Source organism: Podarcis filfolensis (genome assembly GCF_964270895.1).
Source record: "Podarcis filfolensis genome assembly, chromosome: 5".
In the NCBI taxonomy this organism is placed as follows: domain Eukaryota; kingdom Metazoa; phylum Chordata; class Lepidosauria; order Squamata; family Lacertidae; genus Podarcis; species Podarcis filfolensis.
In genome coordinates, this window is record NC_139608.1 from 97267927 (window position 1) to 97286428 (window position 18502).

An 18502-nucleotide genomic window follows, 5' to 3' on the forward strand; every position below is an offset into this window, starting at 1 on the left:
AATGTATTGATGTTAGAAGCCTCCAGTGCCGGGTTGCCAGAGTAGGCACCAGCGTTTTAGGGGCCCTGTGACAAAAAATCCAAAGAATATTGATTTGATATTGACAGAAAATTACAAAAATATATCAGGAGATAATTTGGCAGCCCCCCAGCCCAAGATTTTGTCTGCCTTGGGGCCTCCACAGGGTTTAATCCAGCACTAGAAGTCTCTGAACCAAGATGCACAAGCTGACTAGTTAAGCCTAGTTAAACAAAAGAATTTGCTCCTGCAAGATGTGATTATGGTGGACAACCAGGATGGCTTTTAAAGGGTGGGGGCTATCAGTGGCCTCTAATCAGTGGTGTAGCGTGGGTTGTCAGCACCCGGGGCAAGGCAAGTAATTTGCGCCCCCTAACCCGTGGATTTGTGCCCCCTAACCCGTGGATTTGTGCCCCCTAACCCATGGATTTGCCCTAACCCCAGATGTTGCGCCCGGTGCGGCCCGCCCCCCCTGCACCCCCCATGCTAGGCCACTGCCTCTAATCCTTACCTCCAGGATCAATGGCAATATGCTTCTGAATATCAGTTCCTGAAGAGCACCAGCTGTTGTGCTCATATCCTGCTTGTGGGCAGCTGGTGGGTCACCCTGAGTACAGGATGATGGAGGAGATGCGGCTTTTGTCTGATCTAGCAGGGCTCTTCTTAAATTCTTTCTCATCTTACTCTTGTGTAGCTTTAATGACAGAAAAGAGGGAGGGCAGGACACACGCAGTTGCCATACAACCAGAGAAGCAGGACACTGTTGTGCTGTTGCATTCCTGGTGCTCTCTTTCTCATGATCTTAAAGGGCTAAAGGCATTTATTTATTTATTTTTATTTTTATTGACTCAGAATATTTATAGATCTTCCCCCTTTTAAAAGAGCTCAGGGCAATGGATGTCAAAATAAACAGGCAAAATACAACACTCTCCCTCCTCAAGGTCATTGCGAGAACCAAGATTCCAGCATTATTGCTGCAGCTTTCAAACTACAGTGGTTACCTCGGGTTAAGTACTTAATTCGTTCCGGAGGTCCATACTTAACCTGAAACTGTTCTTAACCTGAAGCACCACTTTAGCTAATGGGGCCTCCTGCTGCCACTGCGCTGCCGGAGCACGATTTCTGTTCTCATCCTGAAGCAAAGTTCTTAACCCGAGGTACTATTTCTGGGTTAGCGGAGTCTGTAACCTGAAGCGTATGTAACCTGAAGAGTATGTAACCCAAGGTACCACTGTAAAACAAAAACATTATTTAGACCTGAAGTACCCATGAGAAAAGTCTTCTAGCAGAGTTCACCTAGGCCTTGAATCCATATAGACCCAATATGGCTGCACTTTTGCATGCTTTAGGTGGTTAATCTCATCTAAGGTAGGGTTATCATACGTACAGAATTTCCCAGACATAACTGGGATTCGGCCATCAGAAACAGTGTCTGGGCAGGAATCTCTTCAATGTCCAGGAAAATCTGGACGTATGGCAACCCATGTCAGAAGTTTCATTTTTTTGTTGAGATTAAAATCAAAAAAAGCTCAACAACTTTGGTGTCCAGAGATTTTCACTTTTGAAATATGGCAGCCCTAATCTAAGGTGTGTCTCACAAATATTCCTTAAAATATGTTCTTTAAACAAAAAATAAAAACCCTAACCTGAAGATAAACAGCAATGTTAAGGTATTCCATATTGGTGCAATACAGAAGAATACCAAGTTATGTCAGCTATCGGATAAGATGAAGTGTACTCCAGCAAGTGGGGAATTGAGAATAGCAAGTGGTACATTTTGTTGATATTTTATGTTTTAATATTCTGTGAAGAGATTGCAGTCTGAAATTAAGATTTCAATGTGATTGAACTTCTAGAACTTGTTATACATCTTTGTAAGTTTTTCTTGAGAAACATGAGTGATTCAAACATCATTCTTGAATATTAAGTGTACTTTTCTCCACTAGACATGATGAAAATCTTCGGACTAAACAAAAGAAAAAGCCACCTACTGCAGTGAAGATCCCTCCACCAAGACCCCCTCTTCCAACCCAGCAGTTTGGTGTCAGCCTCCAATAGTAAGCCACACAATTTCTTTCATATGTTCTTGGAAAAAAGGAGTTTTCTTTTTACTCAATCTGGATGAGTCGCCATGTGTTTCTTTGTTCTCTTTCTCAGTCTCTCTTCCTCACAATGCTTAAAACTCCTTCAGTTATGAGTGCCTACATTACAACAGAGAACTCAGAACATTCATGGTCTACGGTTTCTCAGAAACACATTTATTTTTGAGACGTTAAAGAAAGGAAGGATAAGGAAGACTGTTCTTAATTATTGTGAAATGACTACATACTGAATGAAATCATTCAGTAATCTGTAGAATACAATCTATAGGAATGAGAAATCCCATGCATTTGTATGTGAGGCAAAATCATTTTTACACTAGTATATTTTGTTAATTATGTGTGGACCAACCCCAGCTGACTTTGGAACTGGCCTGGCCTAACTGGATTTCAGACTGTGTTTGGATTGGGTTCCTGGCTTTGATGCCACATTGCCAGATCCTGAAAGCAGCCTTTCCACATGGACTTATCTGCTGAGGAACCTATCAAATTGAGTCATGCAACTAACTGGGTCTACTAGACCCAAAATTTGTAAACAACGTGGAATCGTCACTTCTGGGGCACTGAAGCTTAAGCTTCATTAGTTTCAAGGTAGATCTGCCCCTGCATTCCTTATACAGAACCAAATTTCTTTTTATTGTAAAGAACCAGAAAACAGATGCTGTTTTGCAGGTTTGAATCAGCCACAGAAATCCATCACTGATGAGGGAGCTTACCTCTGTCTTCATCTAGGACTGCCACAATTCATACGCCACACTGGATAAAAACCCCTTTCCTTCCTATTCATTCTTTTTTACCGCAAGGTGGTAGTAAAGATTTGCTTTCTTGGAAAGACGTTTATGGACCCCTGTGGAATACAAGATTAGTTAACTACAGAAATGTTCCTGGTATCTGGATACTACAGAACGGATCAGGAACATTTCAGAGATGAGCTGGGTTATAGTTTGATTACTCATCGCTTGCTGAGTCACGGCTGAGCGTGTGAACAGACTCCATTGAGCAGCATGGTGCTTGGAAATGCTCTGAATTTTCATTCATTTGTAATTTATTTGAGATGGCTTATTCACACAGGACACAATGTCGCAGTAATCAGTTGATTCAAATACGAGTTGTCCATGTAAGAAAATGGTATGGAAACCCTGTGAGAAAATTGTTCAGATTTGTTTTTCTTTCCTCCAACAGTCTCAAAGCTAAAAACAAAGGTGAATTAATCCCACCAGTAATGAAGCAGACGGTGTCTTATCTAAAAAGGAAAGGTAAGGATTTACTTTGGCTTTAGACAAAAAAGATTTTGTGATAAATATCTGGGATGGGGAGGGAATTCCAGCAGTAAGTTTCCAGGGTGAAAAGCAGCTATAGGGATGGAGTGGATCAAACCACAGAGCCACGTGGGTGAAATGAAAGAACCCAAAATTCTGTTCTAAGCATCTAGCTTCACTGCTTCCTTGAATAAAGGCCCTGTATTTACAGTGGTCTGAATATTTATACAACACAATTACCCACACACCATGCACTAGTGACTTTTTGCTTATAAGGTCAGGAAATGGCAAGTGAAGCTCTCTTCACATCCTGGGCTAAATTGTTCCATTGATTATTAAGTAGAACTTCCCGTAAGAATCAATGAGGAACTCTGCTTCCAAAATAGAAATGTCTGTAGCCAACTCTCCCTTCCCTTTGCATATGCTTTTAAATAAAAGAGTTACATACACATACCTGTCAGTTGGACTTAGGACTGTGGTTCCTGGCTACTCTGTTAATGCAGTATTGTAAAATATGTACAGTGGTACCTCGGGTTAAGAACTTAATTCGTTCCGGAGGTCTGCTCTTAACCTGAAACTGTTTTTAACATGAAGTACCACTTTAGCTAATGGGGCCTCCTGCTGTTGCCGCGCCGCCAGAGCACAATTTCTGTTCTCATCCTGAAGCAAAGTTCTTAACCCGAGGTACTATTTCTGGGTTAGCAGAGTCTGTAACCTGAAACGTCTGTAACCTGAAGCATCTGTAACCTGAAGCGTCTGTAACCCGAGGTACCACTGTATATGTGTTTTTCATGTGCATATTGCTGATTAAACACAGGAGCCATTCCCAAGTCGTTAGTTTCTGCTCATGTGCTATTAAGTAGCACACCCTTGCTTTCATTCTTCTCTTGGCCCTTGCATCCAAGCCACAAAATTTGTCTTAGAAAGGAGCAGGGACTACTACACCCACTGACCACCGCTGGTTATTTAGAAAGGTGCTTGTATCCTCCTTGAGCCTTCCTTCTCAGAGGCAACACTGTCATTCTTTCTCTGCTACCCTTTCATACTTCTGAAAACCCTGCCTCCAGCATATCAGCAGTTTCAGTCAACCTTCTGCCAATCTCACAGAATCCTTCCATCCCTTTGCTATCAAGGTGAAATCCCAGGGCATCACTCAGCTCAGCAGTTACCCTCCCCCGCCAAGGGTGTAGGGGGATGCTGCCTTACCACTCAATGCTTTGAGTATCCAAAATGTGGCAAATATCAACATTCATACCTGAAAATTGGCAATCTCGGGCAAATTTTGTGAGCGTTAGCATTCCCTGGTGTTTGTCTTCATTTGTTGGGATAGCCCTCAAAAGCTTATGTGGCTGTCAGTGTTCACTGGTGCATCGTTTAAGTATTTGGACCGTCACAAATTTCATCTGGGATTGTCAACATGCAAATGTCATTTGCTTGTTTTCAGACATCCACAGTGGTGATTTATTTCTTTATTTGGTGCATTTGTTAGCTGCTCAGCCAGCAAAGTCCTGTTATAGATACAACTCAGAACCGCTGTGTATACGCGGTGTATACTGTGTACGGTATTTGTATTTCACCTTTGAATGTGGGTTAAACTGACATACAGAAAAGCAGCAAAGGTGAAGCAGGTATTAGATTGCTCCCATTATGTTTCAGATACTTAATCATAGTGGTAAACATGGGCTTATTTTATTCTCACATCACTCCTTTTAAGTAGGCTAGGGAGAGAGAGAGAGAGAGAGAGAGAGAAGCAGAGAGGTCACCCAGTGAGCTTTTGGCCAGAGGGGAGATTCAAGCCTCATCCACTCTCATCCAAGTCCAGTCTTAGAGCAGGCTGGATTTGGATTGCATATACGTAAATATTTATTTTCCTTTCCTGTGTCAAGGATTGGGGAGGGGGAGGTAAGCATTTGAAATTACATTCTTAAATGTACATTTTGAAAATTCCTTATGATCTTTGAATGTGTGAGAACTTATGCCAGTATTCTGTCCGTATCCAGAGCTGGAACTAGAACATGCAGTTGAGAGTAAATCACACTGAGCTCAACAGGATTTCAATGTTTGGGTGTGTTTGTAGGGTTTTTTGTTTTGTTTTCCCCCAGACTTCTTTATTGGAAGTTCAAAAAGTACATCATTATATGTGCACGAAACATGATGAGACAAAAAGAAATAGCACCCAGAGGAGGAGGAGGAGGAGGAGGAGGGAAAATAAAGGGGGAACCGAAAACTGTATACTTTACAAAGTTGTTATTGTGCCTCACCAGATCTTAAGCTATTACAATATTTGTAAGAATGGATTCAAAATATCATTGAACTTGTCCATGGCAAGTCTGTGTTTATATGCACATTGTTCAAATGTTGTGAGTTTGTATAAGTCTTCAATCCAATCGTAGAAGGGAGCTGCAGTTTTATTTTTCCAATTCATCAGTATCAGTCTTTTTGCTGTGGTAATTGCACAGAGAGTCCACTCGTATTGTCCTTTTGTAAGGTTCCATGTGCTGGAATATTCAAGAGGATATTTTGCTCTGTAAATGTAAGGTTGTTCCATACAGTTCTGTTGATAGTTTCAGCTACCTTGGGTTTGTTGGAATACGTATAATGCTAAGGCAGAAGACTGAACTACCCAAGGCTATTCTGTATCTCTAGCCAGGAATTTGAACACAGACCTCTAAAATCCACACCCAGAAAAGCTCGTGTTCAGATAACCAATCAACCATTTTGTATCTCTGATATGAATAATAGGTCAGACCATTATTTCATATTTCTATGCTGTAGTTAAATGTTGCTCTGTCCTCAAGACTGGCAGGAAGGCTACCCGGCAAAGGTTTGGTGCTATGGCACTGCTAAAGTAAGAAAGATGTGAGTCTCAAACAACCGTTCCAGACAAGCACAGCTGCTGTCTGTAATTCAGATTAATGTCTTCAATTAAGGCTTGCTGCAAGTCACTTTAAACTAAAGCATACCGGGAAAAACAAAACAAAAACCCAGCCTGCTAAAAGGAAACATTTATTATGCAGCACTTTACACAAGGAGATCTTCAACAGACAAGAGCATTAACTGTTAAATAAACTCTCGTGAACCGAAGGACTGACTGCTTGAAAATCTATCCCAAGTGAAACTTGTCTAGGCTGTAGAAGATAAGGGCAAACTATTCAGCCCACAACAAAATTGGGAGAATGAGAATGAAAGTTGTCATTTGGGACAGGAAAAAGAATAAGGCCACATTTTCCAGATAGTTGGGAAAGAAGAAAGCTTGGACCCGAGCAAGGAAATCTGAAAGAGAACTCATTTGTACAACAACAACAACACAAGCTGTGTGTTGGTGACAAAATCACTTCCCATTTCTACTTTTTAAAAGATGCATGGTGGAGCCGCAATGTTGCTAAGCTCATGGTTCCAGTGCTGCACAGCTCACATGAATAGATGGATTGTGTGAGTGGCTTCTTCATGCAACTGAATCTTCTCATGCTCATCAGAATCAGTTCACAATCTTTTAAGGACCAATGGAAATGCTCTTGTATTTATGGGTCAACTCAGATGCCCATTTAGAGTAGCCCAGTGAGACAACTACGTGGAGACAACTCCCAGTCAGGGCCATCCCATCCATGAAGCAGACTGAGGCAGCTGTATCAGACTGCAACATTGAAGGGGTGCCTACGCAGGCATGCCCACTGCTGCCACTACCACAGAAGTGAGGAGAAACAGCTATGACAGCTTCTGGGTTGTGGCAAGACTTCAGCCCCACCCAATCAAACTGAAGCCTCCGTGTGATCTCATGGGGCTCTTGTGTGATCTTGCCAGGAGCGCCGGGTTCCACCCAATATTGTGGGTGCCTGGTGCACACAAAGTCACGCACGCTGCACATGATGTCACACACTGGGAGGAGCCCTGGCGTGCCCTCCAAAAAGCCCAGAGGGGCCTGCTACAGCTGCCCTCCTCACAGTAGAGGGAGCCTGGTGCAGCCAGGGCAGGGCCCACTGGAGCCCATGTAGCTGAGGAATATTGAGGAGGCCTGGCCCCCTCATTGAAAATTTTGTGGCTGCCTTGGCACCCACGGCCCTGCAGAGATGGTGCCACTGGATCTCACTGGAACCTGGAAGTTGCAGTTGCACAACCCAGGTAAGCAAGGCTTTGGTGGGCAGCGCATGGCATGCCGATTCAACAATTCCCCAGCTAAATCTGACCCACTCGCAGGTTCATTTTAAGGTACTGGCATTATCCTATGAATACCCTAAAGTTTGGGGCAGCCTCTCTGAAGGACCATCTTCACCCTTATGACCCTGCCTTAATATTAGCATCTGAGACATTGCTTTGTAGTCCACCATTGAGACCCTGATGTTGGGAAAGATGGAGGGCACAAGGAGAAGGGGACGACAGAGGATGAGATGGTTGGATGGTGTTCTTGAAGCTACCAGCATGGGTTTGACCAAACTGCGGGAGGCAGTGGAGGACAGACGTGCCTGGCGTGCTCTGGTCCAGGGGGTCACGAAGAGTCGGACACGACTAAACGACTAAACAACAACAACAATTGAGAGCTGTCATATTAGTGAGTACCAGGGACGGTGCCTTTTCCGTGACAACCCCACATTTGCAGAACACAGGCGCCACCACACCGGAAATAGGTTTGATCCTGTATATTTGGCCTTTAGGAAAGCTTTAAAGAGTTCTTTCATCCAGCTGAGTAATTTTATGATGCTGTGTTTTAACAAATGTTTTATCTCTTGCTGCCATCTTTTAACATCATTTTAACTGTTAGAATTCAGAATTTTAGGGTATCGTTGCTATGTGATTATGTTGCAAACTTTCTTGGGAGGGTACATATCCAAAAAACCAGGTCATAATAAATAAACCTGACCCTTCCTGACAGCAGTGTGTACATAAGCAGAGCAACTGAAAAATACACTCCTGTACTCACGTGAACCACCACCAGGGTGCAGCTCCTGTGTCTGTGAGCATACTTAGTCAGACATCCCTTTCTCTTTGCACTGGAGAGTTAGGGATCTGAACCAGCAGAAAGATGTTTGTGAACAGCAATTTTATGAGGAATCCTATTTATGCTTCCCCACCCCCACCTCCTTACAGGACTCAAAGCAGAAGGACTGTTTAGACGGTCAGCTAGCATACAAAGTATTAAGGAGATCCAGAAACTTTATAATCAGGGTAAGTTTTCATCTGCTATAATCAAAAGATAATAATGATTTTTAAAACATTGTTTATGTTGGTGAGCATGGATTCCTTATTACTCTATTGGTTAATGATAAGCTGATTTGTAACCTGAAATGTCACGTTGTGTAAGGCTGTCTTCAGTGAGTAGTTGATTAATCATCTTCCTTTTAATTGATGACATTTAAATAGATGTGCATATTACCAGATATGGATTCCTTTGGGGAAATTGAAAGAAATTTGAGATTGTGTTTGTATAGTAAATGATAAATTAATGATAAATTATAGCTCATTGTTATGAGTAAAGGCTACCTTTAATTATTTTTCCCATTCGCTATTACACTAACCTACCAGAACCACGGACGCGGGTGGCGCTGTGGGTAAAACCTCAGTGCCTAGGACTTGCTGATCGCGTGGTCGGCGGTTTGAATCCCTGCGGCGGGGTGAGCTCCCGTCGTTCGGTCCCAGCTCCTGCCCACCTAGCAGTTCGAAAGCACCCTTAAGTGCAAGTAGATAAATAGGTACCGCTTTATAGCGGGAAGGTAAACGGCGTTTCCGTGTGTGGCGCTGGTGCTGGCTCGCCAGAGCAGCTTCGTCACGCTGGCCACGTGACCCGGAAGTGTCTTCGGACGGCGCTGGCTCATGGCCTCTTGAGCGAGATGAGCATGCAACCCTAGAGTCGGACACGACTGGCCCGTACGGGCAGGGGTACCTTTACCTTTACCTTTTACCAGAAGCATAATAATAAACAATTAATAGATAAACTAGCAGGATCTTAATTTTTAGCCTTACCGATTGAAATTGGTCCATGCTAGTTAATCAACTGAAACTTTTAGCCAAGCTCAAAAGAATTACAATGGGTGTACTCAGTTGGATTTAGGCAGCCTCTTGCTAGGGCACAAGATTTGCATCCATGAAGTCCCAGGCTCGGTCCCTAGAATCGTCACTTAAGAGGATCCCTTACTTCACAGACTAGCTAATTCGAAATGTTTGACTGCAACAGTGAGCATGGCCAATGGTCAGGGATGATGGCAGTTGTAGCCCAACAAGATGCTGGCTAGCCCTGGAGTAGACAGCACTGTTCTGGATGAATCAGTTGTCTGACTATAAGGCAGTTCTCTATCTTGACTCACTCCGCCTTTGAATGGCAAAGTTACATTCCATATCACAAACCCATTTGAAGGTCCTCTATGTTTCTTGAGGGCTGCTTTTGCATAAACACAAATCGAAAGACTCTTTGGGAATTGGGAAGAGCTGTTCTGTGGGTCCAGGCCATAGCTGACAAATCTACTGGTTGAAGTAAGGGCAATATGTCATCCTAACATTAAGATAGGCAGCAACAACCTGTGAAATAACAGGAGGCATTTGAAATGTTTTGAATACTGAATAATTACCTGATGGCATGAAAGGGGTGAAATCAATTGGTTGGAGAGTTACAGCGCATATTGTGGCCGTAGAGACCAATACAGGAGAGACATGTTTTATTGCAGCTGGTTTCTTCTCTCTGCATTCCTCCCAGCGATTATTCTTCCTCTGGTCACTGCTGTGGATATACGACCTGACTGTTTTCAGGTGCTGTGATCCTCTGCAAGAAATTACCACGGGGCAGGGTTAATGTTGCCAGCCTTCATGTTATGTTTGCAGACATCTTCATAATGCAATGTTGGTCTGCCTACAGGCCGTAAATAGGTTGTAAAACTATATTGCTAATTTGGCTTTTTTTTTTTTAACGTAGGAAAATCTGTTAATTTCGATGATTATGGAGATATCCATATTCCTGCTGTCATACTTAAGACTTTACTCAGGGAACTCCCAGAGCCTTTACTGACCTTTGAACCCTATGATCAAATCATTGGAATTACCAGTGAGTAGATAATAATAATAATAATAATAATAATAATAATAATAATAATAATAATAATAATAATACAGTGGTACCTCGGGTTAAGTACTTAATTCATTCCGGAGGTCCATTCTTAACCTGAAACTATTCTTAACCTGAAGCATCACTTTAGCTAATGGGGCCTCCTGCTGCTGCTGCGCCGCCAGAGCACAATTTCTGTTCTCATCCTGAAGCAAAGTTCTTAACCTGACCTGAAGCACTATTTCTGGGTTAGCGGAGTGTGTAACCTGAAGCGTATGTAACCCGAGGTACCAGTGTAGTAATAATAATAATAAATAATGTGCTTCTGATTTATCTGTGATTTCTGCCGTCCAAAAAACACTGCCAGAACTGAGCACTTGCAAGTCCCATGGATTTCTGTGGAAGAGTTGACATGCGATGCAGTATTCAAATCTGTCTACATGAACCATGAGAGTTAGACACATGCTTTTCTTTTACAGACACCTAGAATTTTCAAGACTTTGCAGGCCTACAAGTGAAATCAAAGTTCCCATTGCAGCGGTTCACATATTTTGGTTGGGCTTTATAGTCAGCCCTGATCCTCCCTCAAGTGTTGTGGAACTTGATACAGGCAAGGAGTCAACCATTTCACACTGGACTGTGCAGACACTGAGAAGAAGCAAGAATATTCTGCTGTTTCCAGTGCTGGATTTAGAGCAGTGCAAATGCTTTCCCTGCACAGGGTGCCAAGCCAAGGGGGCACAAAATGGAGAAGAGACATTTGGGGACACCAAATTTTGGCCTCACAAAGGGCGCCATATTACAAAAGATTACCAAACTCTATCCCTGCTGTTTCGAAGTGTTTGCAAAGGGTGGTACAAAATTAGAAGCTGATCCTTCCTTGGTGCCAAGTGCTCTGCATCTGCCAAATGATTAGGGGAAAGAATGTCATATGTCACTCTTGCTTGGCATGAAGTGAACCTGTGGCTCTTCTGCATTGTGTGGAGAAGTAGGGTGAGGGGTGTGTTGGGTTGCAGCTTGTGTTTGTGTGTGTTTTGGTAAGATCACATTAGAACTCAGGTTCCCACTAGCTAATGGATAAGTGGTGCAGTCTTGTTTAGATTGAGTTTGGATATGGAAGAGATTTGGGTTTGGACAAAGGGTTCCCAGGCAGTTTCATTAGAGGCTGTAAACTGGAACTGCGAGTGCATTTTGTCCTCCTTTATTAGCCTGTACCAGACAAAAGCCTTGACAGATAAGATCATTTGGGATCAAACAAAGACATACTGTTCCTCTCTGGCAATGCACCTCTTTGACTCTTTATCAACATTAGTTATAATAAATTCTGTGTTCTTGCAGGTGTAGAAAGTAGCTTACAGGTGATGAACTGCAGAGAAATTGTACATGGACTTCCTGAGCAAAATTATGCTGTTCTGAAGTTTCTTATATGCTTTCTCCATATGGTGAGTAGGAATTAAATCCTCATGATTGCTGCTGTTTAATTCTGAAGCTGTTGTGTAACAACTGGTTTTAATTCTAAAAATTGCAAGGAGGCTGTGAAACATTAATTGCCAAAACAGCAGTTACAAACTGCTGCTGTCTCCAGTAATAATAAAAGTCAGAGCAGACTAATGACCCCAATGATAACTTTAGTATAAACCCCTTTCATAAATAACCCATAGTGCCATGTAAATCCAAATAAAATCAAATAATCCACTGAACCACTTAAAAGAAGCATTTGCAAGCCTCTCTGTCAGGGAACTGCCATCGGAACTAGCGGAGGAGGCGAGGCTCCACAGCGATGCTGGAGAGGGGCCAAGCAGGGAGAGAGGCAGGTCTCCGGCTGGGGAAGAAAATCAGCGCAACACCAGGGATAGAGGGGGGCCGATGGGGGAAGCAGAGAGGAGGCTCCAGGACTCTTCGCAGGAGACCAGCGAGGAGAGCACAGGTCCTCCGCTGCCCACACCCACCCTGCGCAGAAGACTTCGGCGCAGGGAAAGTAGGCGGCGACTTGGCGTCAAAGAACTTCTTTGCTGGAAGAGGTTCAAGAAACGCCCACTGACGGATTCTGCCAGCGACTGAACAGCCACGGAGTGGATGGCTGTCCAGCAAGAAACGGTTTAACCAGGCAACCTAGCCCAGAGCGGCGGTAACTTACGCACAAGCAACCCCTAAAGCCATTACACTCTCTTATTTACTTCTTAAAGCTTTCCCTTGATTTGTAGGCTAGATCCTTAAACGTGTGAACATAAATATTACTTTTTTCCACTGTGAAAACAAAACTACAAAGTCTGTCAAAGGATGCTGCAGCCTAAATTATACAATGCAAAGTATGGCCAGGTGTACCTTGCCTTGCCTTAACTTACTCTCTACTGTTAAGTATGTTCAGAAGATCTGGAATGCATGTTAAAGTTGCTGCAAGGGTGCCACAAGGAAAAGTGTCTCTGTGGCAAGATATTTCCTCCTAAAACCTAAGCTTCAGGTGGCAAAAGGAGTGTGCTGTCTTCCCATGGGACAGTGGCCAACTGCACAGCAAGTCACCTGCTAGTGGTGGGTGGAGAACTAACCCACAGTGTGGTTATCATTTTCAGCAACCTCCTTGTGACCACTATAACGTATATTTAATCCAGCTTCAAAGCCATATCTAGCCAAATAACAAAATAACAGCAGTCTGGAGACCTGCAACCATCCAATTTCCAGTGGCACCTACTGAAGTATGTGTGCTTTACTTTTAAATCTGCTGCACTCTGACCACTTTTTCCAGCGTGGGAAGTCTTTTCACATTCAAAAAAGAATGACATCCACATGTTGATCATAGCAAGGGACAGTTTTGCTGCAAATACACATGGCTGTGAAGCTCCAGTTCGTCACAGTTGCCCAGAGCATGCACACCATTTCTATACACATTTATTCAGCTGCATGTGATATAATATTAACATCGCTTTGAGGGGTTTGTCTCTCTGTTGTTAATGGGGGGAAGCTAATAAGCTGGAGCACAGTCTATCTGGAATCTCTAATGTGCAGGCCTCACTGAGAAGAGCCACCATTCATTTCAAGTGAGAGCTGCTCCAGAAAACATATTGGTGCCCCATAGATCAAAAATATCCATCACTCACTCTGTTGCCTGTAATGATAAGTGAAACCTGCCTCCTAAGGCAGTTGTCTTGCTGGCATTCACAGTTCCTTCATTGAACGCCAGCCCAAATTCTGTAATGACCTCTGCTTTTGTTGAGCCCAGAGAGGCTGCAGCTTTTTAAAAAGCAGAAGTGCCTGAACCATGTTGCAGATGGGTTACTACTACTAATAATTTTATTATTTATACCTTGCCCATCTGGCTGGGTTTCCCCAGCCACTCTGGGTGGCTCACAACATATATAAAACATATATAAAACTAGACTTAAGTGGCCCCTGTGACGCAGCAAGGTGATTCTTTCATTCTGCCTCAGTTTCCCTTATAATAGAGCCACTTCTGCTTACACAGTACTACAGAATGCATCAGATACCTTCATCTGTCATTGCTTAATATAATCTCCAGAAGCTATTATGAAAATCCTCACCTCATTTGCTATTATTTTAGCTACAAATATCTCTCCTCAGCATTATGGATCTAAGTGACTTTTTGTTCCAGTAATAGACATGCCGTTTCAACACACTTCTCAACGCTCAAGGTGTTAATGAGGTGTGCAAAAGTACTCTGTGATGTCTCTGGTAATTGGATAACAGAACATAGAATTATTTTTGAGTGTCCCTTATTATGTAAAGTGCAGACTTGAGTTGATTTTGGTGCTCAGATCTGCAGTTTTTGCTGATCCTTGTTTTTTCATCTTCACTGTCTGAGGGAACACTTTACATTTGGAAAGGTCAAGGTAGTGTGAACATCTTGGGAGGGCAGCTGAAGATTTCCAGTTGACATAAACAACAGGCAGCTTTGTGCAGTTCAGCTTGTGGCCAGCAACATTGGTGGTCAATAAAGTTAGACATTTCAAGCCAAAGGATGGGTATGGACGCCATCGCACCAGCACCGTGGGCCTTATTGCTTTAAGCAGGGCTCTTGGGAAAGTCTGAGGCAGGCAAAAGGGACTCTGTGAAGGTGCTCGTGTGGGAAGGCTTGAGAGAGAGGGAGCCTCTCTTGCACAGCTGTTTGAAATGAAGAGCTGCAAGTCCCCTGCAGTGGACTCAGGTGGGGGGGGGGCGGAATGTTCCTGATATTTATGATGGAAACGTTGGACACTGTCTCAGTTCAGAAAAGGATTTCACCTACTTAGGAGTGTCTCTTGCTCCAAAGACAACTGCCATCCCACAAGTCCTAGAGCCTACTAATAAATCTCATTCTTACCTCTGTGAGCATGGCTACAAATGAGATTGATACAAGCACATCTGGCTTGTAATGAATATATTTTATTGGCAGGCACACTGAAAAGTAAACATCCACTGCCACCACAATTTACTAAATTTTAAACAGACAACATAAAAGTATAACCAGCATAGAAGCATAGAATGGTAGAGTTGGACGCTACCACGAAAGTCATCTAGTCCAGCCCTCTGCAGTGCAGGAATCTTCTTGCTCAGCCCATGACCCTGAGATTAAGAATCTTAAACTCTACTGACTTAAGTTATCCCAGGGACTCCCAGCCCTGGGAATCGCCACTGCAGACTACCTGAATAAAGCTAGCAGGCCACTCGTGGTCCGTGGACCCCCACTTTGAGAACCCCTGGGATAGGAGAAAGCTGAGGGCCTGGCTCTGGCCTCCATCCCTGGCCCCCAAGGAGGAGAAGGGATGAGGCAGCTTGATGCTTCTGAAGGAGCCTTCCCCTGGTGTCTCACATAACACCACATGTCTCTTCGTCTCTTGTGAACCCAAAGAGCTCCTTGGCATTTCAGCAACTTACTCCCTTGTGAATATGGATTCTGCTTGCTGTACACACCCCTGGACCTGGCTCACGTAGGCCGACCCTGCTCTCTATCCCCATAGTCTAAGGAACCTTTTGGGCTCCATGAGCCAACCTTCTCAGGACTGGCCTTGGGCAGGTGGGCAGGGCTGGAATTGGGTTTGGCTTAATCTGCGGAGTTCGTATCCTGGCTGTGGTGCTTTGGGTTTCCAAATTTCAGTAGCATCCCGGGCAACACCAAAATTCAGTGCCCCCCCCCGCCTTCCATTGTTTGTCATTGTTGTGGTGCTCCCTGCAGTGCCCTCATGGGCAGGCAAACTGGTCAAACTCCCCTAACTCAATCTCTACTTTGCTGTTCAGAGTTGGAATCAGAGTTATGTATACCAACTCCACTGTACCTGCTAGTAAACAAATGCTGCATCAATTGTTTATCTTATTTTATTGCAAGCCAGTTCAGAGGCTGGACAGACTTCTTGGCAGGGATGCAGAGTGTAGAATGAAATCTTTAAACTGGAGGCAGCTGTGCCTCCAGTTCTGAATAGTTAGCAGTTTGGTCCTCTGTGTGTTTTGTGCTTAATGATCTGCGTGTGTTGCCTCTTTCCAGGTGTCACAGGAAAGCATTTTCAACAAAATGACTGGTTCCAACCTGGCTTGCGTCTTCGGCCTGAATTTAATCTGGTCACCCAAAGGCACTCCTTCTTTCAGTACTCTGGTACCGATAAATATTTTCATTGGGTTACTGATAGATTTCTACCCCACAATCTTCAGTTCTCGAAGTGTACCTGGTGTACCTTGAAAACACATACAGTATGGGGATGCCCCCCTAGGAAGGACACTCATTATTCTGCGCTAGACTCCACTGAATCTATTTTCAGTGCATACAGAAATGAATTGCTTCACATGAAGAAGCCTTATACAAAATAGGCTTATTCCTACTGGCAACTCCAGGTGCCAGGTGTGTGTGTCTTCCAAATCTGCTACCTCTGTTCCCTTGGTTGATGCTAGAGATTGGATCTGGGACCACTAACATACAAGACAGGGCACTTTTCCACTGAGCTGTGCTCCCAGTCAAATTTCTCTTAAATTTTTCAAAATACATGACTGTGTAACATCTACAAAGCTATCAGTACAAAAAAATCTTAGAAAGTAATTTTGAGGAAGCAAGGTGTAACAGTTGATTTAGATTTCATTCCTTTAGTAATGTCTGCCTTTTAAAGCATTTAAGTTACAAACAGTCTTAAATTACTTATACTGTAGCCCACCTGTGATCTTTGGATGAAGGACATTATATAAATTTAATAAGTAATATTTTTTGCTATGTTTTCTCAGGAACACTTTATACATTTATGAATGCAATGCTGTATAAACTGTGTATATATGGATTTTTGTAGAGTGTTTATTGTATGTGAAATCCCTTATTGTATGTGAAATCCCTCCTCCAAGGGTTCATGGGCATGGGTTGATAGAGGGGAGTCACATGAGTCCTCCTCTAGAAAGATGGATTTGGTCTAAATCTAAATTCAGTTGATCTCTCATCATGTGGCTCAGAAACTGATGGCTGACAGCCTACTGACTGGCGCCTAGCAACAAGTACATACTGCTATTTTAGCTGCCACTAGATAATTATAAATGTATCCTGGCACCCTCATTGTTTACCATATTTATAAATGACCTAGAGCCACTTGGCCACCCGCCCAAACTTGGGGTCAGGAGGACTCCATTATTATTGTATGCTGACAATGCAGCCATTCTCTCATGTTCCAGACCAGGTCTAAATTATCAGCTAAAGAGGTTCATGCCTTATTGTGTACAGAATGGCCTAAAAATTACCTTTGGGAAATCTAAAATTTGGGTTTTTGAAAAGAATCTTTCCCACTGCAAATGGTCACTAGATGAGCACGCCCTCAATCTGATTAGAAGCTTCCAATACCTGGGGCTGACATTCCATCACATAACGACATGGATCACCCATAGATCTGCAGCCCTCCAGAAAGCACAACTTAGTCAATCGGCCACTTTACTAAAGGGGGCCAGTATATTCCACCTGCCATCAAAATATTCAGGACAGCTGCCAAATTACTATATGCCTCTAATATCTGGAGTGGAGGATTAACATCTGAGTTGGATGATCTCCAGGCTAAATTCTTGAGGGCTGTCCTCCAGATCCCCAGATGTGCCTACCTCAGTCATTTCTTGGAAACTTGGGAATGCCCTCTTCTGACCTGGGCCTGGTGGGCAGCCTTCAGATACTGGCTTAAAGTCAGTGTTTTCATATTGGGGACAGGAGTACTACAACATCTAGCTCAGAATGAGTATGTTAGTTTCTGGTCCAAGCGCAACGCCCAAAAAGCTCCCTCAATTGGGCTGTCCCCATTTCTTCTTGAACACTTGAGCTTCAACATAGCTTTTAAATCACTAAAGCAAAGACTGTGGGCCGTTGCCTATGGTGATCTGCAGACCTGTTCATACTCATCCTGCTCTCCAAGAGCTGTGAGTTTACAGTATGTCGGGACATTTCACATAGCTGAATATCTAAAGAACTTGACAGTGGTCAACTACCGCAGACTTTTTACCGAGGCCAGACTGAATGTGTTTCCTTCTAAAATGCTCCAAGGCAGATTTGCGGGTATTTCCTTACTCTGCTAGATTATGCCCCTGTACAATTCAGGAAGTAAAATCTATGCAGCATATTCTACTGTCCTGCAGACTATACAAGCAGGTCCGACAACAAAAGGTAATTTCTTTAATTGCAAACCTTCCAGGAAGACCTGCACAATTTTATGTTAGGTACCTATTAGAGGATAGGTTTCCCAGTGTATCTTTGGCAGTTGCCAAGTTTCATTCTAAGGCGGACAGGATCAGAGAGCACTTTGTATTAGTTAAAGGTCTGAAAGAAGCTTAGTTTTATCTGATGTCCAAGTAGTAAGTATGTTTTATGTCTTTTTATGTACTGGAATCTATTGGTGAGTCTTTGGACTGCAATAAAAAATTGATTGATATACTTTGACCACACATTAATCTTTGTGAGGGTTTGCGTTTTGTGTTTGCAAAGTTACAGTGATATATTGGATTTTCCTACCATTTCTAAATCTTTTACAAGAAGACATTAGATTTGTTCTTTGAGAATTGCTCCAATTTGATCCCATGTAGGAGATGGGAGCAGGAATAAGTAGAACTTCTGATTAAGATGAACTTCATCCTTTTACTGCATCAGCTGTAAATACAGGGCC

The 18502-nt window shown here is 43.2% G+C and overlaps 1 protein-coding gene across 3 annotated transcripts in view; it reads left to right on the top strand.

Annotated features, from left to right (window-relative positions):
• The window catches only part of ARHGAP8 (Rho GTPase activating protein 8), a 41268-nt gene extending 22978 nt beyond the window's left edge, over positions 1-18290 (top strand). For 2 of the 3 annotated variants that reach the window (XM_083615871.1, XM_083615872.1), the window contains exons 8-13: positions 1965-2075; positions 3300-3373; positions 8459-8536; positions 10275-10403; positions 11742-11845; positions 15877-18290. In XM_083615871.1, the coding sequence (XP_083471997.1) occupies positions 1965-2075; positions 3300-3373; positions 8459-8536; positions 10275-10403; positions 11742-11845; positions 15877-16068 (688 nt within the window). In that variant the 3' untranslated portion in view covers positions 16069-18290. The remainder of the gene's footprint in view (positions 1-1964; positions 2076-3299; positions 3374-8458; positions 8537-10274; positions 10404-11741; positions 11846-15876) is intronic. The other variant, XM_083615873.1, reaches the window with a different exon arrangement.
• The last annotated feature ends 212 nt before the right edge of the window (positions 18291-18502 follow it).